At 44.6% G+C, this 27,165-nt stretch overlaps 1 protein-coding gene and 1 long non-coding RNA gene across 4 annotated transcripts; one reads left to right on the top strand and one right to left on the bottom strand.

Annotated features, from left to right (window-relative positions):
* Nucleotides 1–435: 435 nt before the first annotated feature.
* On the top strand, nucleotides 436–4,377 carry LOC135573777 (uncharacterized). Of its 3 annotated transcripts, XR_010464905.1 has the most exons (6): nucleotides 436–1,980; nucleotides 2,134–2,232; nucleotides 2,525–2,557; nucleotides 2,927–3,068; nucleotides 3,239–3,328; nucleotides 3,437–4,377. It is a non-coding gene; the product is annotated as an uncharacterized LOC135573777 (long non-coding RNA). The 3 variants fall into 3 exon arrangements; XR_010464906.1 differs by having other exon boundaries at nucleotides 436–1,976; nucleotides 2,525–3,068; XR_010464904.1 differs by having other exon boundaries at nucleotides 2,525–3,068.
* A 4,722-nt stretch (nucleotides 4,378–9,099) lies between these two features.
* LOC115136269 (insulin receptor substrate 1-B-like) lies at nucleotides 9,100–20,671 on the bottom strand. The gene is given in 4 exon segments (XM_029671862.2): nucleotides 9,100–9,518; nucleotides 15,293–16,501; nucleotides 16,504–18,582; nucleotides 20,278–20,671. Coding segments are annotated over 4 exon segments (3,657 nt in total). The 5' UTR covers nucleotides 20,639–20,671; the 3' UTR covers nucleotides 9,100–9,510.
* Nucleotides 20,672–27,165: the final 6,494 nt, after the last annotated feature.

The raw sequence follows: 27,165 nt of genomic DNA, 5'->3' as shown, positions 1-27,165 counted from the left end.
ACTTGGGCCAAGCTTCCTGCCATCCAGGACCTCTATACCAGGCGGTGTCAGAGGAAGGCCCTGAAAATGGTCAGAGACTCCAGCCATCCCTCGTAGACGGTTCTCTCTGCTACCGCACGGCAAGCGGTACCGGAGCGCCAAGTCTAGGTCCAAAATGCTTCTTAACAGCTTCTACCCCCAAGCCATAAGACTCCTGAACAGCTAATCAAAGGGCTACCCAGACCCCTCTTTTACGCTGCTGCTACTCTCTGTTTATTATCTATGCATGGTCACTTCTACTCTACCTACACGCACATATTACCTCAATTACCTCAATTACCAGTCCCCTGACTAACCGGTATTGACCCTGCACATTGACTCTGTACTGGTACAGTGCCCCTGTATATATAGCCTCCACATTGACTCTGTACTGGTACAGTGCCCCATTGACTGTATATATAGCCTCCACATTGACTCTGTACTGGTACAGTGCCCCCTGTATATATAGCCTCCACATTGACTCTGTACTGGTACAGTGCCCCCTGTATATATAGCCTCCACATTGACTCTGTACTGGTACAGTGCCCCCTGTATATATAGCCTCCACATTGACTCTGTACTGGTACAGTGCCCCCTGTATATATAGCCTCCACATTGACTCTGTACTGGTACAGTGCCCCCTGTATATATAGCCTCCACATTGACTCTGTACTGGTACAGTGCCCCCTGTATATATAGCCTCCACATTGACTCTGTACTGGTACAGTGCCCCCTGTATATATAGCCTCCACATTGACTCTGTACTGGTACAGTGCCCCCTGTATATAGAGCCTCACTTGTTATTTTACTGCTGCTGTTTCATTATTTGTTACTTTAATTTTCTATTTTTTACTTAACACATTTTTTTTGTTATTAAAACTTCTTAAAGCATTGTTGGTTAAGGGCTTGTAAGTAAGTATTTCACTGTAAGGTCTACTACACCTGTTGTATTCAGGGATATGTGACAAATACAATATGATTTGAATTGAATTAACTAAACATGGCCATTAATAATTGCATAATAACACAAGGCTACAACAATAGAGTAATATGCTGTTTATTCAATCTGTTTGCCAGCTTCAGGTACGCTACACAACTGGCACAAACTGATTTGCGATGACTCCAGTGATATCTTAATTTCAACATATGTATTGTATCAAATAGGAGGTTACAGTAGCCTACAATGGCATATAAATGAATAGTCTATTTGATGGCCAACTGAGGAAAATGTAGCCAATCATTCTCCACATTTAATGTAATTTTCATTGTGGACTTTTTCCCATAACAGAAGCATGCTAGGGAGTTCCATAACTTCCATTTCCAATTTCCACACGCGCAGCGCTCCAGACCCTAGAACTGTGCATGAGTAAAACCTTTTACTTTAAACCACTTCTGAGCGAATGTACCTAAAGAGCTCTTGTGCGCCTAAAGTCCTTTTGAAATTCTTTGTCGCTGTTATATCAGTTATTGGGCATTAATATGTTTTATGAACATATTAATAAACACACCCCTCCCCCACCATTCACTCACTCACTCACCCAATAACAGCATGCTCACTGCCTGATATATATATAGCATATACGAGAAATGGCATGTCCGCTGCGGTGAAATTGAGAAGTATGCCAAAACACGCCACAAATACATTTTCATCTGCGACATCTTTTTCAAAGTAGACCAATTCGCAGAAAAATCGCGGACATGGCAACTTTGCTTTCGTCACAAGATAGCAAGTGCAAAGAGGAAAAAATGACTCCGTTTTGTGGTTGTGGTCCCGAATGTTGAAAGAAAATTCATGCTTCTGCTTTCTCTGTCAGTTAAGTATTTGACTTAGATTGGGACTCAATGGAGCTGTCTGAAAGGTGCAGCATTCCAATGAATGATTATCAGGATGCCACAGGGTTACAGAAAACATCTACCAGTCTCTTCGGTCTCCAAACATACCGGCAATACAGAGACAGGCAAGTGAGTATTTTGTTCATATTTTCTAGTACACTCAAATGAAATCGGTCAGTTGTGACTTTAAATGACTAAATGACTATGTAGGCCTGCATGACTGATAATCAAGTATTATTGACAAGACAGTATTCATCTAATTGTGTCACTTCTGCATTTCAGAGCCACATAACAGGATGCAATGGAAAACGCCTGTGTTCCCTCTTCTCCTCTTCAATGCACTTTTACTGATTACCATTCTGGTAATTGTTGGAGTTCACTGTAAGTAATTGAATCAACAATATGCACTACTGAATATTTGATTGATGTGATGATTATTGTGTGAGGTTCTAAAAAATGAAGTATAGCTGGGGTTTGGGTGTAAAAGACATCTACGTCTGTCACCAACCACTGTTCCTAACCAAGTGTTCTACTCTTGTAGTCCATACTCTGAAACCTGAATATTATTGGTCGGTTCAAACTATACAAGACCCAAACCTGTTCAACCTATTAGTCGTCTCAGGATTAAATACATATTTTTTAAAAGAGCAGCTTTCTTGTTATTTTTTGCTAGATTCCCATTTCTCCGGGGCATCTAAAAATGGAGGTAGGTGACTTCATATGGCTACTGTACTGTATAAGTTCAATAAATCACACAAATGACCTCTATTTAGTAGATCAAGATGAAACACAACATGTGGAATGTCTTGCTGTAGTTTTAGTTGTTTAATTAGAAAGTACTGTGTTCTATTTCATTACCGGCGAATCCTAACTTCCAAGTCACATTTTCATTTAGTCTCTCATTGACATTAATGCATGATGTAAAACATTTTTTTTTAAAAAGGATTTAACTGGAAGTTAGGATTCACCACTAACATTATATATTCACCACATTTGACGTGGTTACCTTTCACACTGGAATATTTCAACAGCATGGAGGAGCCCTAACTGCCAATACGAGTATGCTTATGTTCAGATTTCAGACAGAATGAAGAAGTGTGGCATCTCCATCACAATGGGTTCTATCTATTCTGGCAGAGTGTGGGGATTGCTTAGCTGCTGATAGCTTCTGTCGGCAGAACAACGCCACTCTGACCACATTGCAGCCACATAACACGGTATGTCAGCATGTATACTCTGTCTGTGAAATGGTATGTGCTTGCAGTGTAAGTATATAGAATACAATTCACTTTCAGTGTCCGGTCATACATTTTCAGTTCAAAAATATTTATACTGAGCTAAAGTTGTAAAATGCATAAAGATTAAACGTATGAGTTTGAATACATAGGTTTGGTTGTTGGCCAGGGCCAGAGGACAGCAGCTTTGGGTCCTTGAGCTGAGGGATACGACAGAGGGTTCTGCAGATGGTGCCACAGAGGTTCAGAATAATCCAATCTCTCATAATCCTTTTTTTATTATGTACAGTACTTCATTAAGAAAATGTTTAGTAATAAGTTCTTTTGAACCTTTGTTTGATCCTCCTCAGGATGATTCTGAAAATGATGCTGATTGTGCCCTCTTGACTGGTGATCCCACCCAGCCCTCAATGAGCCCAGCCCACATGGAGAGCCAGGGGTGGGTGTGTGAGAGGAAGGCCTCTCTACCACACGTCTCTGGAAATCATTAAGATCGAATGTATTCCATTCAGGAAGGAAAGCAGTTTTTCCTTGAATTTTTTCACTTTTTGTCACAATATGAATCGTTTTTTAATTCCTTGAACAATGTCCTCGTTTTAATGACCAAAATGTCTTGCTTAATTTTTGTAGTTAATATGCTTTGATTCTGTCCTGCATTGCAGGGCAACCGCTTGTGTCAGTGAACACAAGAGGGTGCTATGTAATTGTAGAGATTCAATAAGGTCTGCAAAGAACATTTTGTTCACAGGAGAACATTAATGAAACATACACACGTTTTCTTTACATGCAGAAGAAGTCACTGACCTGTAGATAAAACCATAAGTTTGCTAGGCTTCTCATCATCATTCAAATGACGACTGAAGCACTACACAATGTAGCTGAAACATCTGTTAAAAAAAAGTATAGTAATTTAGCTAGGCAAGTCAGTTAAGAACAAATTCTTATTTACAATGACGTCAGCCTACCCCAGCCAATCCCGGATGACGTTAGGCTAATTGTGCGCAGCCCCATGGGACTCCCAATCACGGCTGGATGTGATGCAGCCTGGTTATAAACCACGGACTACAGTGACACCTCTTGCACTGCCTGTGCCTTAGACCGCTGCGCCACTCTCATCTAAAAATGTACTTTTATTTTAGTCCAAACCACAGTAGACTGTATGAAGAAATAACTGTAAATGTTGAGACATTTACTCAAATTAGTTTAGCGAAACACACTTTCCATAAAAATGTATCTTCGTGAAATGTCTTCAGATAGACCTGAGCTGAAACATTAAACAGTCTCAATTATGTCTCCTCTTCTTGTTTTTCCTATTGTACAACTTCATCCATAATCACGGTTTTATATTGTATGCTAAATCACATTAAGTTCCACTCAAATAGTGATAGACGGTTTGGGAAGAAATAGCTGTGTATCTGTGTGTTACAACCACCCTTATATAGTCCTTACCAACACTGTGTGTATGTTGTGTGGATTCAGAAGCCTCTGATGCCATGAGGTGACATACTGTATGTGTATAAAGTGGAGGAAGGACTGGGACTGTCTGTGTTTAGGGAGACTGGGATTATACACACATACAGCCAAGCAGCACCCCCTTGTCCCCCAGGCTTAAAGCTAATTTATGAATGATCTGCAAATGTGGTCGGAGGCGCAGTACGGATGGCGTGAGGCAATAGCGGAGCCTCGGGAGGCATGCAGAGGCCAAATTGAGCTCTGTACCGCATCGCTGTGTGCCTCTCACATTTTGTAACAATACGGAGGGCTCCGTGTAGCTCCGCATTGGCATGATTGGTTGATGGTAGGTGGAGGCGGAAGGTCCTGTATGAACACAAACTCACTTTGTTGACAACTTCCTTCACAACAGTTCTGCGCTGCTCGGCAAAGCGCAAGAAGAATGAATGCCCTGACCTTTGCAGAGGCCATATCACTGTAAATGCTGCACGGCCAATGCAGACATCGGATTGATCGTGCCTTTTATCCTTCCTTCACGGTGTACTCACTGATGGCTTATTAGAGTCTAGGCCACTTGTCAAACTCATTCCATGGAGGGCTGAGTGTCTGCAGGTTCACTCCTCCCTTACTTGACTGATGAATTAAGGTCACTAATTAGTAAGGAACTCCCCTCGCCTGGTTGTTTAGGAGACACTTGGCCCTCCATGGGAGGAGTTTGACACCCCTGGGCTAGACTGACTGAATGCTTTGTTTGTTTAGGGAATTATATCATCAATTAGATCTGAATAACACTGTCATATATCTAGGAAACAGACATGTGAAACAAAGTTTGTTCATTCCATTTCATTTCTTAGCTTTTCAAAGAAACAAAGTGACATTGTTTACATCACAGGCAATAATCATCAACATTATTCTGTTTTGAACAGAAATCTTTTCCATAACATTTCCATGAACCTCATGCCCATATCCCTCCCCTGAAGCCAACCCCCTTATACACAGAATCCTGTGCATACTCATAGATCCTTGTCCTTCTCCTCTTTACAATAGAATACATCAGTCAGTCATAGTATTATTAATAGCATTAAAATAAGTACACAGCTCTCTCCTACATTACCCTGATTGTACTTAAAATACCCTTTTCCCACAACAACAGGTATAACCTTTGATACGGTGAGGGGTCTCAGTATATAAAGTACCAGTCGAAAGTCTGGACAGCTACTCATTCAAGGGTTTTTCTATATATTTTTTTACTATTTTCTACATTGTAGAACAATAGTGAAGACATAAAAACTATGAAAAAACACCTATTGAATCATGTAGTAACCATTTCTTTTTAAACAAATCAAAATATCTTAAATTTGAGATCCTTCAAAGTAGCCACCCTTTACCTTGATGACAGCTTTGCACACTCTTGGCATTCTCTCGACCAGCTTCATGAGGTAGTCACTGCAATGCATTTCAATTAAAAGGTGTGCCTTGTTAAAAGTTAATTTGTGGAATTTCTTTCCTTCTTAATGCATTTGAGCCAATCAGTTGTGTTGTGACAAGGTAGGGTTGGTATATAGAAGATAGCCGTATTTTGTAAAAGACCAAGTCCATATTATGGCAAGAACAGCTCAAATAAGCAAAAAGAAACGACAGTCCATCATTACTGTAAGACATGATGATTAGTCAACACGGAACATTTTAAGAATTTTGAACGTTTCTTCAGGTGCAGTCGCAAAAACCATCAAGCGCTATGATGAAACTGGCTCTCATGAGGACTGCCACAGGAAAGGGAGACCCAGAGTTACCTCTGCTGCAGAGGATAAGTTCATTAGAGTTACCAGCCTCAGGAATCTGCAATTAACTGCACCTCAGATTGCAGTCCAAGTAACAGACACATCTCAACATCAACACTTACTGTTCAGAGTAGACTGAGTGAATCAGTCCTTCATGGTCTAATTGCTGCAAAGAAACCACTACTAAAAGGACATCAATAATAAGAGGAGACTTGCTTGGGTCAAAAAATACAAGCAATGACCGGTGGAAATCTGTCCTTAGGTCTGATGAGTCCAAATTTGAGATTTTTGGTTCCAACCGCCTTGTCTTTGTGAGATGCAGAGTAGGTGAACGGATGATCTCCGCATGTATGGTTCCCACGGTGAAGCATGGAGGAAGTGGTGTGGGCGTGCTTTGCTGGTGACACCTTCTGGGATTTATTTAGAATTCAAGGCACACTTAACCAGCATGGCTACCACAGCATTCTGCAGCAATATGCCATCCCATCTGGTTTGTGCTTAGTGGGACTATCATTTGTTTTCAACAGGACAATGATCCAAAACACACCTACAGGCTGTGTAAGGGCTATTTGACCAAGGAGAGTGATGGAGTGCTGCATCAGATGACCTGTCCTCCACAGTCACCCGACCTCAACCCAATTGAGATGGTTTGGGATGAGTTGGACCGCAGAGGGAAGGAAAAGCAGCCAACAACTGCTCAGAATATGTGGCAACTCCTTCAAGACTGTTGGAAAAGCAATCCAGGTGACTACCTCATGAAGCTGGTTGAGAGAATGCCAAGATTGTGCAAAGCGTTCATCAAGGCAAAGGGTGGCTACTTTGAAGAATCTCAAATTAAAGATAATTTGATTTGTCTAACACTTTTTTGGTTACTACATGATTTCCTAAGTTATTTCATAGTTTTGATGTCTTCACTATTATTCTACAATGTAGAAAATTGTTAAAAAAATGAATGAGTAGGTGTGTCCAAACTTGAATGAGTAGGTGTGTCCAAACTTGAATGAGTAGGTGTGTCCAAACTTTTGACAGGTACTGTATGTCTCATTTCTACATCACTTTGTACACGTCTCTGCAGATCACCAAACTAAGAATCTTCAGACTTGTCAGAATTCTGGTTATTCTAGAATGCAAAGCGCCTTTATACAGCTGCTGTGTGGTATTATGTGAGAGTTAATATTGAAAATAATAAGGCATTAAAAGATGGTCTAACGATACCCAGTCCAACCGAAAGACTCTTAACTGGACTTGGCCTTGGCCACGGTAGTTAAGTGAACCAAAATGTAGGGGACCTTCTCAGACGACCTTGGGGATTTAAGACCAACTGTCACGTCTGTTCAAATTCTTTAGACATGATTATGAGGTAAGAGAAGCTCATTCATGGAAATCCCCAATTAATAATAATAATTTGAAGAGAATAAAAAAGAACGGTATATTATAAAAGTCACATCAAGCAATGCCATTGGCCTGTAATGGTGAGACAAACTTAAGATCAAAAACAGAGTAAGTCTACCATAGTGAAGTATGAGTAATCCATTGATCTATGGCTGTGTTTACACAGGTAGCCCAATTCTGATGTTTTTTCCACTAATTGGTCTTTCGACCGATTACATAAGATCTTTTCACATCAGATTTTTTTCATAGTTGATCTGATTGGTCTAAATACCAATGACTGAAAAATAGATTAGAATTTAGCTTCCTGTGTGAACACAGCCTATGTAATACAGGATTTTGGCACTAAAGTTCTCTGCATTAAAGCACAAGATACTGGCAGTAATGGGCTATGTTCAAATGGTTAAAGGGATTTCATAAAACTGAATCACCACATCAAAAATACCACTTGTTTTTTTCTGCAAGAATATCTAACTGGTACGGGAAGGGAAGTGGGATATAAGGGAAGGGGGGACTTCGTGAGAATGAGTGAGGGTAACCGTTAGTGTGTGGACACCAAATAACACAGGCAGCCAGGCACTTGAGTGTCTTTTTCGGATGCACAGAGGACGTAGCCTGGTGCCTGATCTGTTTGTGCTGTCTTGAGTTGGCAAGAAAGAACAAACAGATCTCGAACCATGCTACAGGGGATGGATGTGTGTGTGATATGATTTTCAGTCACTGTGGTTATAAAGCATGTGGGAAAGAAATTAATATTATTATTCCATAAATAACAATGACCCTGTTGATCATTGTGGGAGGCCATAATGTGGTCTGGAAATATCTTCAATAACTGATATCCAGCACCACTGTAATCATGCTCTTTCTCTCGCACCTGCACGCACAGCATTCTTTAATCACATTGATCACACATTCAATACCGCTCTCAGCCTGTTAGTGTCATAATATTCTGGCAAACACAAGTAGTAAATGTCACAGCAGTAAATGTGAAGACTATCAACCTCACCTACTCAGCTGAACCACACGGATGACTATTCAAATGTGTGTGTGTGGTTGGCATTATACAGCGCTGGTTTTTGGCTTAGCTCCAGCTGGTACTGGTAGGGTTCAGGCAGGAGAGGAAACGAGAGCGTTCATTGTGGCTGAAGAGTGAGGCACAGCATAAAGTAAAGAGGCTATTCTTTTAGCACAGTTCAAACACAGTAAGGCAGTTTGATTATGCTTACTATATAACTAAAACTCTGTTTCCTGTCATTTTCAACATATTCACAATATGCTTAACACAAAATGACATTTGAGACATAAACATAGTTTTCCCTCTCACAGACCAGTTCCAGATTCCCTGTGTAAAAATGTCTACAAACAAAACATTAGGCACTTTTTAAAAAGTATAATATATATATAGATGTATTTATTTATGTAGCTTTCATCAACATATGTATACTATATACTTTTTAGTATGTACCTTTCTACTATTTCACATTTGTATAACAATTTCCATAAGATTATGTTAAAGGAAAAAAAAAATGTAATCTTGATTGGCTATATTCTTCTACCTCAGCGAACCCTGTTGTGTTGGTTTGGACCAGTAGTCTTTTGGCACACATTAGTATTGGATAGCAACAACTGGACAGGATGACAAAGAGTTAATGATGATTAGATGGGTTTGCCTTCACCTCTCTTACTCCTCTTCCAGTGAGAAAAGTCAGAAGGTGAACAGACTGTTGCCAACCAATCCCACCATGGTTAGTTAGGACAGTGCTGCTCAACGCCAGGAGCCATGTCCAGACCAAGATGGATCATTAACATTCTGAAAGAAAAGAGGAAATGTAGACGTTAACAAACAAATCATAACAAAACCGAAAAGGAGAGGTCTGGATCTAGGATTTACACCTTCGTAGCCTAATGGGGAAATCTCTTTCTCCATCTCGCTCACATATGGCTGGAACTGTAATGTCAATAAATAGAATGTTTTTCTTGTCTTCCTCGCTGTCTGTACACAGGTCATTTAACAATGCCACTAGAATCTTTTTCAGTCTGAGAGTGAGCTATACGGAATCCCCCACCCATTTCATTATGTGACATTTTTGAAAGCCGCAACAAATAAATGACATTTCTGTCTTGGATTTAGCATTACAAAAGCATGGGTTTTGAAAGATAAATTAACATTACATCTGTGAGTGTATCACTGAAGTAAAGCAGGTTTAGTTAACACACAAATTGCACACAGCACAATAGAACATTCAGGAAGAAAAGAGACTCGTCACAGGGCCCCTGTGACGAATGATCTCTCGTGGAAGTGTTGAAGTGGATGTTTGTGGGCATCACTATAGAGTAAGTAGAACGACACAGAAGGATATCAGGGTTCTGCTTGGGAGCAACCAGCTTGGGGATGAGGATTGGAGCCAAACAGGGCAAAGGGGAGTAAACACTAAACCCAAACACAAAACAAGGGGCGCTTGGCATGCTGGGGAAGTGTTTCAGTGGTGGCAACAACACAACACATTCCACTCCCGCTACACTAGATATGAGTCAACAAAATAACAACAGCAGACCCGTTATAATGTGATCAAATCAAATAATTATACATTTTGAAAATAACAAAATATTTGTAGAGTCTGAAGAAAGCGTTTTTAAACAGGGTAGCCTACGGTCACTCACTACTCATCTACAGCACAAGAAGCACAGACAAAAAGACTTCATGAATCCACCTCAGATCGGAGTGATTCTGCTTTGTTCTGCCCACCAGTTCCCTCAGTCAGCGCTGGAAACTCTCAACACAAGCACTTGTGTAAAGAGCTGAAATAAGGACTTCTCTTTCCTTCTTACCACACTCCTCAAGAGTTCTCAGCACTCTTCTCTCTCGAATTCCTTTTGATTACAAAGTGCAACACGCGGGATATGAACCCAGGTCTCCAACAGGAGCAACCAACATCTTAGAGCATTAGACCAAGAGGAAATTCCCTGTTGGCTCGAGGGCAGACACTGGTTTCGAAATTTGCAGGCATAGCTACCTAAACAAGTGACCATGTCCAACTCATGTCCACTACAAAATCATCTGCATTCTGTTGCCATAATTCAATATTTCAACATCCACAACTAAATACAAATCATTCAGCCCCAACTATTCAGATCTCAATTTGACGGCAGTAAAGACAATGTCAATGACAATCCATAATCCTCTCTCGTCTCCTGCATCATCCTCTATTCCAATGCGGGCTTTGTTCCCTTTAAAAAAAACTCCAGTCAATGGATCATGTACTCTGGAATCCATCTCTATAAAACATACAAACACAACATCTTACGGTATTTGCCAGGTGAAAGCCAAAAGACAACAAGACACCCACACATTAACACAAACACCTGGCGACAGTCCTGGCCCCTCCACCTCCACCCATGTGAAATGGCTCATTACCAGCAGACAAATCAATTAGCTTCGCTCTCTGAATGCCCACTTGTGAAAATGAGACTCTCTTTATACAACCCTCAGCCTGGCAGGCAGCTATACAACCCTCAGCCTGGCAGACAGCTATACAACCCTCAGACAGCTATACAACCCTCAGCCTGGCAGACAGCTATACAACCCTCAGCCTGGCAGACAGCTATACAACCCTCAGCCTGGCAGACAGCTATACAACCCTCAGACAGCTATACAACCCTCAGCCTGGCAGACAGCTATACAACCCTCAGCCTGGCAGACAGCTATACAACCCTCAGCCTGGCAGACAGCTATACAACCCTCAGCCTGGCAGACAGCTATACAACCCTCAGCCTGGCAGACAGCTATACAACCCTCAGCCTGGCAGACAGCTATACAACCCTCAGCCTGGCAGACAGCTATACAACCCTCAGCCTGGCAGACAGCTATACAACCCTCAGCCTGGCAGACAGCTATACAACCCTCAGCCTGGCAGACAGCTATACAACCCTCAGCCTGGCAGACAGCTATACAACCCTCAGCCTGGCAGACAGCTATACAACCCAGCCTCAGACAGCTATACAACCCTCAGCCTCAGCCTGGCAGACAGCTATACAACCCTCAGCCTGGCAGACAGCTATACAACCCTCAGCCTGGCAGACAGCTATACAACCCTCAGCCTGGCAGACAGCTATACAACCCTCAGCCTGGCAGACAGCTATACAACCCTCAGCCTGGCAGACAGCTATACAACCCTCAGCCTGGCAGACAGCTATACAACCCTCAGCCTGGCAGACAGCTATACAACCCTCAGCCTGGCAGACAGCTATACAACCCTCAGCCTGGCAGACAGCTATACAACCCTCAGCCTGGCAGACAGCTATACAACCCTCAGACAGCTATACAACCCTCAGCCTGGCAGACAGCTCTACAACCCTCAGCCTGGCAGACAGCTATACAACCCTCAGCCTGGCAGACAGCTCTACAACCCTCAGCCTGGCAGACAGCTCTACAACCCTCAGCCTGGCAGACAGCTATACAACCCTCAGCCTGGCAGACAGCTCTACAACCCTCAGCTTGGCAGACAGCTATACAACCCTCAGCCTGGCAGACAGCTATACAACCCTCAGCCTGGCAGACAGCTCTACAACCCTCAGCCTGGCAGACAGCTATACAACCCTCAGCCTGGCAGACAGCTCAACACTTCTTCTCACAGACCGGAATCCAAGCTGCACATCAGACATGGCTGAAAGCTTTAGGGTGAAAACAAGGATCCATAGATCAAGTGTATTTGTCTGGCTGAGTGTTGAATGTTGCATTGAGAGGAGTAACCACTTTCTGTTTGGTGATTGTTGTTACCACACAAGAGCTGTGTGGGCTGTTTAATCACACACTAAAGGATAAGCACCTTGGGGTTGATGAAATGGCTTCATAACAAGGAGGAGATGAAGAAGAGAGTGTGAAAATAGGTTGTGAAGGTGAAAACAGCCTGGGTGGAACAGGGCAATTTGGCAAAGGGTGGGTGGGTGGGGGCAGAAGGATCAGAATAAAAACAACAACACTTTAAGTGGCATTACTAAGGAAACGAAGCGAATAGGACTTCCTTTGACGTAAGGAAAATCAAAGAACCAAAAATACCTGTCTCCTTTCTCCAGGCTCTGTAACATACTGCACATGCTGCTGACACAGGGCTCAGGAGTCATTATTTGACATACAGTGGGGCAAAAAAAGTATTTAGTCAGCCACCAATTGTGCAAGTTCTCCCACTTAAAAAGATAAGAGAGGCCTGTAATTTTCATCATAGGTACACTTCAATTATGACAGACGAAATGAGAAAAAAAATACTAATTTTCCACCATAATTTGCAAATAAATTCATTAAATCCTACAATGTGATTTTCTGAATTTTTTTTCTCATTTTGTCTGTCATAGTTGAAGTGTATTTATGATGAAAATTACAGGCCTCTCTCATCTTTTTAAGTGGGAGAACTTGCACAATTGGTGGCTGACTAAATACTTTTTTGCCCCACTGTACGCTGACAGCAAACAATCTCTACCACAGGTAATGAAGACCACTGACACTGGTCAGGGCCCAGGGGATGACATGGTTCTACACACAGCCTGCTGACCACCAGACATGTCATAGTTTATGGTTCAACTTCAGTCATCCGGTTCTAAAGGAGGATATCATGTAACCTAACCTGTATTCCACAGTTCTTTATACACGGCTTACGGTAAATCCGCCTAAAGGGTCTCCTTGACCTGAGAAGTAGTCATTAATTAGACCAGCAGTAAACACTCTAGAAAAGGGTGTCCTTGCAACAGTAACAATAGCATTTATAAAGGCAATCACCATGTAAAACAGCTAAGAGGGTAAACGTTACAACAAAACAAACAGTCAAACTTTTTTGCTGTGTGTACTCTAGAATGAAGAATTCATTAACTGTATTTGGGTAGAATTAAGGGAGAGGTAAATATTGTGTGTATTTCTCTCCCTACCCAATTAAATACCAGTGTAATCCAGAGGTGGTGGGGCCAGGGTAGGCCTTTATCAGGTTTTATAAACTAAAACAGTGCTAGTTTACCACACGCAGCATCTGCTGTGTTCTTAGGCTATTAATGCTAATCATTTGACATAATAGTTGGGTGCCAGTGCCACTCCGATCTACTGCAACCCCTATACAATGGAAGCCATTATTTATCCAGCCATCATTGGGCTACATTTTAGCTTTCATAAGCCAGCACAATCCATTGTCTAGAACATCCTGATCTCATAGCATTTCGTATTATTATGTACGTAAATCCGTGACTCTCCATTTAATATGCTATGTTACAATTCGTATGATATGTGTTACTTTGTGAATGTCCATCACCCATTTCATATGATATGTTACGAATTACGATTCGTATTATATGTTACGAATATGCTAAATGTATCATATGTTACAAATTCTAGCTAGCTGACTAATGTTACCTAGGCTATGGGTTAGGGGTTAGGGTAAGTTTAGGAGTTAGATTAAAGGGGTTAAAGTTAGGGTTAGGGTTAGTTAAAAGGGTTAAGGTTGGGGGAAGGGTTAGCTAACATGCTAATTAGTTGCAAAGTTTCTAATTAGCTCAAATGCTAAAGTCATCCACGATGAGATTTGAACACAACCTTTGGGTTGGTAGACATTTGCGTTATACACCCACCTATCCACTCCACTTTTGATTTTTCCTTGAGTAACCATCTGTTTTATGTGACCATATCAAATGTAACATAATTTGAGTGTCACGGATTTAAGTTGACTATGTTACGTGTATTCTAGGAGACCAGGCTGCTCAGAGAAGGACAAAAAGGTGACAGGGTTTATTTAAGAAAGGAGTATTTGTGTTACATGCTTCCCTCTGTATAAAAAGGACTTTGCCCTTGCTAACTCTGATGGTGATATAAGATGCTTTTTCAACTCAAGGGAGGCAGAAGTCATTTTAAGTAAGGATGCCAGCCAACACCTCAACTCTGAGCCTCAACCCTGCAATTTTTTGTATACATTTCTTTACTTACTTTATTTTTAACTCTTATTTTTCTTTCTCATTGTTGGTTAAGGGCTTGTAAGGAAGTAAAGAAGCATTTCACAGTGCATGTGTCAAATTTGATTTGAAGAAATTGTGTGCAAGAAATTGACTCCATAACAAAGATTTCGGTAACACTTTATCTGACACCCAGCGTCATAACAGAAGGCCAAGAGTGTGTAAAGCTGTCTTCAAGGCAAAGGGTGGCTACTTTGAAGAATCTAATATAAAATATTTTTGGATTTGTTCAACACTTTTTTGGTTACTACATGATTCCATATGTTATTTCATAGTTTTGATGTCTTCACTATTATTCTACAATGTAGAAAATAGTAAAAATAAAGAAAAATCCTAGAATGAGTAGATGGGTCTAAACTTTTGACTGGTACTATATATATTTTTTTTATTGACCATATTAAATTATCATTGTATTTACGCACACATTGATGTCAGACAATGTACCACAATGCTCTGTTGCTGATGACTGGGATGAATGCAGGAGCAGATTTAAGGAGCAGGACAAGGCACCCTCTTTTTGGTAAAATAAATTACTAACACACCCATTAGTGTGTGTTTGAGTGATAACACAGAGAGAGAACAGGTGTTGAGTACCTTTACCTTTTCCATCTTTCCTGCTGCTCTGGTGAAGTGCCCTCAGTTCCTCTGATTTGAAGAAATCAATACTGGCGTAGCCAGGGTTGTTCCCCAAACCAGTAATGTCTCCCATCATGACTCCCCCACCAGCCCCATTGTGGACTGGAGCGAAGATGTTATGGGGGGCAGTGGCTCCCCCCTCCAGTTCATTCTGAGAGCTGTCCTTATTAAAGGCCAGATCCAGATCAATGTAGTTAAGGCCTTGTTTAGAAGACCCAGAGGACGAAGCCTGGGATGCTGCATCTGACCGGGCTTTCTCCCATGGTGAACCCCTCTCTAGTCCTCCTTGTCGATGAGGTGCTGCTGCCTGGGCACTATCCAAGAACAAGGAGCCTGAGGAGGACAGCTGGAGTGGGAGAGGGGGAGGAGTAATGATGAATGTCTCAGAGCGGTGGCGTCTCCGTCCCAGTTGGTCGCCCCTGCCAACCCTGTCTCTGGCCAGCCTGCTGCTCTGGTTCTGGTCAGGAGATGAGTAGGACCTTGCTGAGGGGAAGTCCAAGCCTGATTCCTGCTCCATTGATGAAGCTTGGGCAGCATGCATGCCGGGCGCTGCAGGGTTAGGCTCTGAAACTATGCTGAAGGCCATCTCTATGTAGTTTGTATATGAAGTGGGTAAGTCTGTTGGCACTGCAGCCCTATGACCACCTACATCGCCCTCTGCTGCCCTAGGAGAGGGCCTATTACGGGCCACAACTGGGGGCTTGGGGGCAATAGCTGGGGGCGGGCAAAAAGGTGATTTAACAGGGGTCCCAGTGGAGGGGCAAGGGGAGTTTCCCAACCCCAAATCCATGTTGACGTACTCAGTAGAGGCAGCCAAGGCAGCAGAGGTGGCCAGCGGTGCAGAGAAGCTGCGGGGGAGGTTGGTGGAGCCACCGTGGCAGAGGGCTGGACGGTGACGGGGCCTCTGGGTTCCATGGGTCACTGACAGTCCGTGCTCTGGCCCCCACTGGCCCCCTCTCCTACCCCCCACGTCACCACCCCTGAACACTATGCTGACATACTCCCCAGGGCTCTGAGGCTCTGTGGGGAAGAGGTTCTCCTTAACCCTGGGCAAGGTGTTAGCTTTAGACATGTCCACAGACACACTGAGGGGACGAGGCTTCCTCTGCTGGCCCCCTGGGCCATGCGATACACGTTTCTGCTGATAGGATCCATCCTTAGAGCGTGCTCCCCGTTCCTGAACCCTGGCCCTGCTCTTGTTAGTCGTAGCCCTCCCCCAGCTGCCACTGACATGGGCCGATCCTCCAGGCTCTCACTGCTAGCTGAGCTGGAAGAGAAGGAGGAAGAGGAGAGGGAGAGTTGACAGCCTCCTGCAGGGCCAACTGTGGCTGTGTCCCTCTTGCTGTAGCCCACTTGTCCACCCCGATTTCCAGCACTGTCTTGGTCACTATGACCCCCCTCCTTCCTTTTCCCTTGATCCAAGTCATCCTCAAAGCGTGTGGAGAGCGTGTGTTTGTAGGATCGTGGCAGAGAGAAGTAGGAGTAGACCATCTTGTGTTGTAGCGGGTTTTGTTCAGGTTGCGAGGGGGGTGTGCTGCAAGCCGAGCGGATGCTGATAGGAGACATGTTCATGTAGTCACTGCCAGCCCGGCTCTCCATGCTGCCCCGGCTCCCCCATATGGCCATTCCATGCATGTCTGGGGAGCAGCTGCTGTTGGGGGACATGACCATGTAGCCCTCGGAGACAGGCAGACTGATGTGCTCGGGGGGGGACACGCTGCTGTTGGGGGTCATGGCCATGTACTCATCATCAGCCCCAGGCTTGGCGCTGACGTCAGACACGGCCACAGACAGGGAGAGGGAAAAAGGAGGAGCCGTCACTCCAGGTAACATGGACATGTAGCCACTGTCCACTGGTCCCCCTCCTCCTCCTCCCGCCTGTCCTCGGACCACATCAACCCTCACCTGGGTCTCCCCAACGACGGCCCCTGCTTCCAAGCCCCCTGCTGCGAAGCCTCCTGATCCGCGCCGCCGTGACACAAAGGCGTCCCTGCTAACACTCCGTGACATGACGGCATACTCTTGGTCCGTATCCTCCTCTTCCTCCTTCCTACGAGGGGCCAGGCATTCGTGGGCAGTCAGGGGCAGGGAGGCCCTCTTGCTGAGGAGTCTACGCTCTGCCTCACACTCCCTGCTGGAGGAGCGCCGCAGCATCCTGCGGCCCTGAGGACGCTGATGGGACCCAGGGAGGCTCTCTCTCTGGCCCATCACTATGTAGCTGGAAGAGCCCTCTCCATGAGCATGGTGTCCCATTCCACCATTGGACCCTCCAGGTAGACTGGGGACCAGTAGGGAGTGCTCTCCAGGGCTGGAGCCATACTCGTCTGAGGAGCCGTAGTCACTAGGGGAACCCGACACAGATACTCTCTGAGGGACGCGGGTGTAAGAACAGATCGCTACACCTCCCATTGCCCCTCCGACTAGTCCACACTCTGAGCCATGACCAGAGCTGGAGGAGAGGCTTGGGGCTGGGGAGGTGGCTGGGTTGGGGGTGTAGCGGGCCAGGCTGAGAGTGATCTTAGCTGGGGTTGGAGCTCTGGTGGGCTTAGGTCTCAGGGTGGGTGTAGTGGAACAAGATCCGTTCAGGCTGGGACTGGAGCTTTCCCATGCCCCTCTGGCTCCACCTCCACCCTCCTCTGTCCTTCCCCCGATGCTGGCTGTGCGTGCCCTGGGTAACCCGTGGCGTGGCGTTGGTGAGGTGCTGGTGCAGTTGGCCCCACCTGCTCCAGGGGTCTCAGTCCGGGCTCGTCTGCCAAAGCCCACCTGGCTGGGGGGCAGATTGGGGTGGTGGCGGCGGGTGGGGACACTGATGGGGTTGGAGGCGGTGCCCCCGCCGCTTGTAGCACCCACAGACTGAGACTTACTGCGCTGGCGGAACTCCTCACTCAGTGCCTTCATGGCCTCCAGCAGAGTCTCATGCATGTTCTGGGCCACCACCGAGTCCTCCACCTGCATCCAGAACTCCCCAGGCCCTGTCATGGCCGAGCGGCCCACCTCGATGAAGAAGAAGTTCTCTGAGTGGCCGCAGCGACGCACGTTCATCAGTTGTAGGACCACGGCGGCCACGTCAGAGTTGAGCTTGACAAAGTTGACCGTCTTGTCGGTCAGGCACAGACGGTGGATGCCCACTAGGTTTCGGGCCTGGCCAAGCCCTTTAGGCCACACCTTGACCTGCCACACCTCCTTGAAGGTGGGGCCTGGAGGAGAGGGGAGTCCACACTCTCCACCACTACCACAGTCCTCTGGGTTTTTACCTGCAGAAAATCAGGAATGAAGACACATCTCAATAAACAACAAGACAGAAAACCATGCAAATAGATATAGAGACAGAGAAAGACATAAATGTTGGAAATAGAATTGACAATATTCGGAGGAATCATGGGGTAGCACAAGACGAGAGTTGACAGTCAGGAGACAAAAATATTGTATACAATATTCATATATTATCAAGGTTAGAGTGACCGTCAGTTGTAGCACATTCAGCACATTTACACACTGAACTCTGACTGGTTAAATATGTGACGAGCCGCATCATTCATCCATGCAGGTTCTGTTTCACGAATGCATTCATAATAAACATTCATTGAACAAAAACACTCATGTAACAAAAACCCATCCTGCTGCATGATGGTTTAGAGCGTATGGTGGATTGACATTTGATATTGTGTGAATAAGGCCGTTCTTCAACACCATTTCTTTCAAAAATATTATTGGGTTGGTACAATAAAGACTGCTAATAATCATGAAAATGATCCATCTTTATAACCTACAACATGTAAATACTCTGTAACTACAGATTATTACAAAAGGTAGCCTAGCGGTTAAGAGCCTTGGGCCAGTAACCGAAAGGTTCCTGGTTCGAATCCCCGAGCCCACTAGCTGAAAAATATTTCGATGTGCCCTTGAGCAAGGTACTTAACCCGAATGGCTCGAGTAAGAAGAGACAGCTAAATTACTCAAATGTCAAATGTAAATATAAAATACTGACCATGGCATTGTAACTCCAGATGTGTTTCATTTAGCAACATTATTGCTCCCCTGAAGAAACCCACATCTATTCCTAGGTCTACTGTTTCATTTGTGTAAAAGCTGTAGTCTATATACGTTAATGACATTGGCCTATTTAAAATATAAAAAAAAGACCATAACCAGAGGTGTAAAATAAAGAAGAAATATACAAATCATATGCAATAAAATATAGCCACATTATTACACTCATTATTAAGATGATTGATTCCACATTACTACTGAAACGATAGCAGGGTTGGGGTTAGTGTTACAGCATAAAAACCTAAACACGAGGGAAACCGATAGAAACCAGTTTTCCAAAGAAAGCACGCAGACGCTGCGGATTTCCTCCCTGCCAGGCAACGCCATAGCACAGAAATGTAGGTTATGCGCACGACATGCAGAGGGACGTGTAGAAAAACAAAAACAGAGAGCACTCGGGTGCATGGCTGCGTCCTCTGCAGTAAACGCTTTGAACGATGTTGTGCTGCAGCCTATTTGGTCGCGAATACGAAGAAAACGTCCTATTGGTTCATGCACGTTGCAATAATTGTGTAGGCTAACATGCAGCAAAATGAAAATGGTAAAACAGATTGGTTAATATACCAATAAATGATTCAGATAAGCTACTGCTCAGACACACCGCATGCAGTGGTCCACCACCTCTCTTGAACTGATATGCAACTGTTCATTGGATAGGCCTGTATGTAATATTTATAATAGCAATATCCTGTATTTAAGGTAATATACGCCACATTTCTACAAAAAGCATCGCACATGTGATGGGCAATAAAAAAAATAAAAAACATGTTATCGCGTTACAGATCTGAATGTGAAATTGATGTCAATCCAGAATGGCTAGCTGGACCAACACTGGCCAATGCAGACTAAATAAATGTGCAAGGAGAATATTGGGCATAGTAAACCCTTGTATGGCTTACATTTCCACTGAAGGTCCAGCATGGCCTGGTACCATTCATTCTGGACATCCTCACTGTCTGCTGCAATGGCAAAGCTCTCCCCGCGGGTATACATCACTATCATGTGCTTGTTCTTGGAATCCGCCCGCTTGTTGATGTTGAAGCAAGTCTCCAGATTCAGAGCTTTTTTCGGGACAGGTGACTTGCTTCGGAATTTCTTCTCGTTCTCATAATATTCTAGACGGGCAGGGCCCTCTTCCGAGGCTTCCCTCAAAACGAAAAATCGCCGGTGCATAGATTTCTGCTTACGGAGATACCCGCTTTTCCGAACGTCCTCGTAGCTCTGCTGCTGTTGTAGCAGCTCTGCTGCATGGTTCTCCATTACTAGACAGGTCTCTTGTTTTGCTTGCTTAAAATCTCCCCACTAAAACGAGCAGACTATTCATTAATTATAGCCACATTCCTCTTCTCCTTCTCCTATTATCCATAGAGTAAAGCATCCAACGTGCGTGCCCGGAATAAGCGAGCTAATTTGAACATGTGCTATTTATATCAAATCAGCTTTTTCCCCTCGTCTGCGTGCACACACAGGCGTGCACATGCGGCGAGCGACGTCTGCACACTGCTCCCTATAGCCAACCTATGCTGCTTGCTGGAGTACTAGGACTACTCCTACTCAGTCTATTTACTGTAGCCTGACCTACTACTCTGCATGGACTCTCACATTGATGCGCCTCTATGCATGTTCATCTACTGCACAGTGATAGCCTGTTATCGCATGTTTCACCATCGATGGACTGATCAATAAATATCCATATGTTAGCCAATAGGCTAAGTCCTATAATTAGCCTATGTATGTGCTTACAGAAGTGCACCTCTTAACTAGCCAGAAAGAGAAAATAAGAGCAATCAACTACGGAATATATTTTTGCTAGCCATATCACTCAATTTCTATCCCAACATTTTTTATTAAATTATTCAATGCGGAATCCCTTCTCCTGAGCATTGACATATTTATCAAATCATGCTTTCTTCAGAGCGTTTGCGACACCCGTTGGTCACTCCCTGTATGGGTTTATATTTTTGCACATTTTGTGGGCTATACATCAAGCAGATTGCATTGATCTGCCCCGGAGAAGCTACAGGCAATACCAACAGTATCCCTTTTTGGGCGCATAAGTAAACATTCAGCACCGCGGTCAGCGCTGAAAGCAAAAAGATTAATGCTGATTCAGCAACCACATCCGTGAACAGCGCCACAGTCAGCTTTTCAACACCACCACCGTTAACAACGCTGCAGTCAACTCTTCAGCACCATGACTGTGAACAGCGCCGTGGTCAGCGCTTCAGCACCACATCTGCGGACAGGGCCACAGTCAATTACTCAGCACCTTGCCACAGAGTTTTCAAACCACATACACAGTTTACAGCAGGTATAAAGGTGCAGCGAAATGCTTATGTGCTATCTTCCTCAACAAAACATTACATTAATCATCAATAACAATCAAAAGAGTCAAGTAAAAAGTAACAAGTAGATGAAGTAATAGAAGAGGTAGTCTGTATAGTAATAATGCTTTATTTACACTATTTACAAATAAACTAAAAGTATGAGGACACCCCTTCAGGTTAATGGATTCAGCCATTTCAGCCACAGGTGTTGCTGACAGGTGTATAAAATCGAGCACACAGCAATTCAATCTCCATAGACAAACATTGGCAGTAGAATGGCCCGTTCTGAAGAGCTCAGTGACTTTTAGTGTGGCATTGTCAGAGGATGCCACCTTTCCAACAAGTCAGTTCGTCAAATTTCTTCCCTACTAGAGCTGCCCTGTTAAGTGCTGTTATTATGAAGTGGAAATGTCTAGGAGCAACAACGGCTCAGCCGCGAAGCGGTACGCCACATAAGCTCACAGAGCGGGACCGCAGAGTGCTGAATCACGTAGCACGTATACATTGCCTGTCCTCAGTTGCAACACTCACTACCAAGTTCCAAACTGCCTCTGGAATCAACATCAACACAATAGCTGTTGGTCGGGAGCTCCATGAAATGGGTTTCCATGGCTGAGTAGCACACAAGCCTAAGATCACCATGCGCAATGCCAAGCGTCGGCTGGAGTGGTGTAAAGCTCATTGCCATTGGACTCTGGAGCAGTGGAAATGCGTTCTCTGGAGTGATGAATCACACTTCACCATCTGGCAGTCCTACGGACGAATCTGGGTTTGGCGGCTGCCAGGAGAACGCTACCTGCCCCAATGAATTTGGAGGAGGAGGAATGGTCTGGGGCTGTTTTTTTAATGGCTCGAGCTAGGCCCTTTAGTTCCAGTGAGGGGAAACCTTAACGCTACAGCATACAATGACATTCTAGACAATTCTGTATGTCCAACTTTGTGGCAACAGTTTGGGGCAGGCACTTTCCTGTTTCATCATGACAATGCCCCTTGCACAAAGCGAGGTCCATACAGAAGTGGTTTGTTGAGATCGGTGTGGAAGAACTTGACTGGCCTGCACATAGCCCTGACCTCAACCCAATCAAACACCTTGGGGATGAATTGGAACGCCGACTGCATACCAGGTCTAATCGCCCAACATCAGTGCCCGACCTCACTAATGCTCTTGTGGCTGAATGGAAACGAGTCCCTGCAGCATTTTCCCAACATTTATTGGACAGCCTTCCCCTTAAGAGGGGAAGCTGTTATAGCATCAAAGGGGGAACCAACTCCATATTAATACCCATGATTTTGGAATGAGACGTTCGGCAAACAAGTGTCCACATACTTTAGGTATTGTAGTGTATTAAGTGTGTTGTGGAATCAATATTATAGAATAGAATAGCAGCATTGACTGTGTGTGTGTGTGTTTATGGGTGTTTGTGTGTAAGGTTGTGTGTAAGGGTTGTGTGTGTTTGTAGTCAGTGCAAATAATTTCTAAGGTGCTGATAGTCTCTTCGATGCAAATAGTCTGTGCAGGTCAAAGGTGCAGATAGTCTGTGCAGAGAGACAGCTAGGTTTAGTCTGATGGCCTCCTACCAGCAGTCTGATGGCCTGGTGGTAGGAGCTGTCTCTGAGCCTTTTTTCTGTGACCCGATACTCCGATACCTCTTGCCAGATGGTAACCGAGTGAACAGTCCGCGGCTCGGGTGACTATCTTTTGGGCCTTCCTCAGACACTGCCTGGTGTAGATGTCCTGGAGGGCAGGTCGCTCTGCACCATCCTCTGTAGGGCCTTCTGGTTGAATACAGAAGGTTGCAAGTTCAAACCCCCGAGCTGACATGGTACAAATCTGTCGTTCTGCCCCTGAACAGGCAAGTTAACCCACTGTTCCTAGGCCGTCATTGAAAATAAGAATTTGTTCTTAACTGACTTGCCTAGTATAAAAAGTTTAAAAAAGGGCTGGATTACATGACAGAGAGAACTTGTTGTGAAGGGGAGAGCCTCGTGATACATCAGAGAGAGTGTATTTTGTTACAAAATACAGCACTGAAGCAGAGAACATTAAAAGAATCAATGACGGCCTAGGAACAGTGGGTTAACTGCCTGTTCAGGGGCAGAACGACATATTTGTACCAAGGTGTCTGGCTAGACTGTAAACTCTCCTTCCAGACTCATATCAAACATCTCCAAGTCGGCTTTCTATTCCGCAACAAAGCCTCCTTCACTCACGCCGCCAAACTTACCCTAGTAAAACTGACTATCCTACCGATCCTCGACTTCGGCGATGTCATCTACAAAATAGCTTCCAATACTCTACTCAGCAAACTGGATGCAGTTTATCACAGTGCCATCCATTTTGTTACTAAAGCACCTTATACCACCCACCACTGCGACCTGTATGCTCTAGTCGGCTGGCCCTCGCTACATATTCGTCGCCAGACCCACTGGCTCCAGGTCATCTACAAGTCCATGCTAGGTAAAGCTCCGCCTTATTTCAGTTCACTGGTCACGATGGCAACACCCACCCGTAGCACAAGCTCCAGCAGGTGTATCTCACTGATCATCCCTAAAGCCAACACCTCATTTGGCCTCCTTTCATTCCAGTTCCCTGCTGCCTGTGACTGGAACGAATTGCAAAAATCGCTGAAGTTGGAGACTTTTATCTCCCTCACCAACTTCAAACATCTGCTATCTGAGCAGCTAACCGATTGCTGCAGCTGTGCATAGTCTATCGGTAAATAGCCCACCCAATTTTACCTACCTCATCCCCATACTGTTTATATTTATTTACTTTTCTGCTCTTTTGCACACCAGTATCTCTTCCTGTACATGACCATCTGATCATTTATCACTCCAGTGTTAATCTGCAAAATTGTAATTATTCGCCTACCTCCTCATGCCTTTTGCACACAATGTATATAGACTCTCTTTTTTTCTACTGTGTTGTTGACTTGTTAATTGTTTACTCCATGTGTAACTCTGTGTTGTATGTTCACACTGCTATGCTTTATCTTGGCCAGGTCGCAGTTGTAAATGAGAACTTGTTCTCAACTAGCCTACCTGGTTAAATAAAGGTGTTTTTTTTGTTTTGTTTTTTGGAATCATCCAAAGTGATACGCTACTACGCCAAGTCTTCCCTGAGCCACATTTCATTAACTGCAAAACCACTCATGTCATCTATAGATTGGAATGTCCACAGTGCAACGTGTTCTACATTGGACAGACAAAGAGACACCTTCAAGACTGCTTAGCGGAACACAAGTACGCCATACGGATAGGCAATGAAGACTACCCCATGGCAAGGCACTACAAGTCCTTACACAATGGCAACCCTGCCTCCCTACAAGCTATGGGTATTGATCATGTTCCGGCCTCAATTAGAAAAGAGGGCCGTCTTAAACAGTTTAACCAAAAGGAAAGTTTGGGGATTTACAAACTACAGGCCACTAAGTACCCTGGTTTAAATGAAGATATGGATTTACAGACTACAGGCCACTAAGTACCCTGGTTTAAATGAAGATATGGATTTACAAACTACAGGCCACTAAGTACCCTGGTTTAAATGAAGATATGGATTTACAAACTACAGGCCACTAAGTACCCTGGTTTAAATGAAGATATGGATTTACCAACTACAGGCCACTAAGTACCCTGGTTTAAATGAAGATATGGATTTACAAACTACAGGCCACTAAGTACCCTGGTTTAAATGAAGATATGGATTTACCAACTACAGGCCACTAAGTACCCTGGTTTAAATGAAGATATGGATTTACCAACTACAGGCCACTAAGTACCCTGGTTTAAATGAAGATATGGATTTACAAACTACAGGCCACTAAGTACCCTGGTTTAAAATGAAGATATGGATTTACAAACTACAGGCCACTAAGTACCCTGGTTTAAATGAAGATATGGATTTCTCACCCTTCCTGTAGGGTCGTGATGGGTCCATTTGCTGTCATCTAGTGGATATTTTGCTCAATTGCCCTCAGCTATGGTTAGACTGTTGTTGTTAATGTTTGCTGTGTTCTAGTGTAGTATGGAATATATTGCTTTCTTTTTCTTGACACTTCTCCCAGTCATATTTAAGGCTAGAACTACCTTTCTAGGCATTCTGATACTTCTAGCTTGGAGTTAAATTTTTTGATAACATAGCTACAGTATTTCACTTTTTAATGTTTATAGTATTGCTTACCAGGTGTGTCCAATCAATTTTGTAACCACGCCCTCTTCAAATTAGAGCTAATTGGAAAAGCTGTTCAAAAGAGGACATTGTATTATTTCTTTGTACTCCCTGACGAAGGCCATGCACCTGAAACGTGGCGGATTTTGAAAACTTTGTTTCTATACAAATAAAGGCATTTTAATTAATTATGTAATGACCTGACTAGATCATAAATGAACAATTGTCCAGACAGAGGCTTGAGTTTGCGAATTGACGGTTTATTGAACCAACACAGGCTACTGTTTGGGCCGTAGCACACGCCAAATAGATGACAGATAACCCACAAGCCAATCGTGACCTTCTCTTGTGAAGCCCAGACGTAAGAGAGAGAGAACAAAGGCTGAACCTGGTCTTAACTTCCAATGCCCAACCCCCCTCCACGCCACTCCGCCAACCACCAGGATGCCCGGCATCAGAACATTCCAGGCATTCCCGTGATTGGCAGATAGCAGGTTGATTGACATGTCGGACCCCGCGAACACCGGGTACTGGTCAGTACAACACAACCACCTCCTAGCCTAGCACATAACACACAGCTGTCTGTGCGGGTCGCTACACAGCCCCCCACCACAAAGTCCCTCGTCCCCGAGGGAACAAACAAAGTCTCTGAAGCGACCCGGAGGTCTCCTTTGCCTGCGTGGCCGTGATGGTCGCAGAGTGCCCCTCTGGGAACCAGGGGATGAAGGCAGGGATATGGGGGACAAGGAAGCGGGAACGGGTAATACAGTCCGTGGTTCTGGGGAACCACGCGGTGACACAGGGGGAGACAGGGGAGTGGGCTGTCTGGAGCCTTGTCTGCGGCACCTGAGGGTGGGTGCCTGGAGAATGTCATTGCCAGAGAGGGGAATTGTGGGGGTTCCTGGGGTTTGGGGAGAAGAGGCCCCTCTGTATGGGGCTAACCTGTCCCGGTGCAGTGCCACCTTTCTCCCCCTGGGAGGAAGCTGCACCCGTACACAACCTCCCCTACCCTCTCCAGGACACTGCAGGGTCCCACCCAGTGACTGTCCAACTTGGGGCATCTGCCTTTTTCCTTAGGGGGCTGTAGACCCAGACCAGCTCCCCAGCCACAAAGTGCCTTCCCCCGGGTGTGCACGTCATAGTTCCTTTTCTGCCTCACACCTGCATTCACCAGCTGCTCTCTGGCGAAGGTGTGGGCTGTCTCCAGGCGGTCCTGGAGTCTCCGGGCATACTCCGGCCCCGGAGGAACATGAGGGCTATCCAGGGGCCGACCAACGCCATCTCCGCAGGGG

Source organism: Oncorhynchus nerka, linkage group LG10 (genome assembly GCF_034236695.1).
Source record: "Oncorhynchus nerka isolate Pitt River linkage group LG10, Oner_Uvic_2.0, whole genome shotgun sequence".
Lineage (NCBI taxonomy): Eukaryota > Metazoa > Chordata > Actinopteri > Salmoniformes > Salmonidae > Oncorhynchus > Oncorhynchus nerka.
Note: the sequence above shows the minus strand (reverse complement) of the source record. Positions and strands in the feature narration are given on the sequence as shown.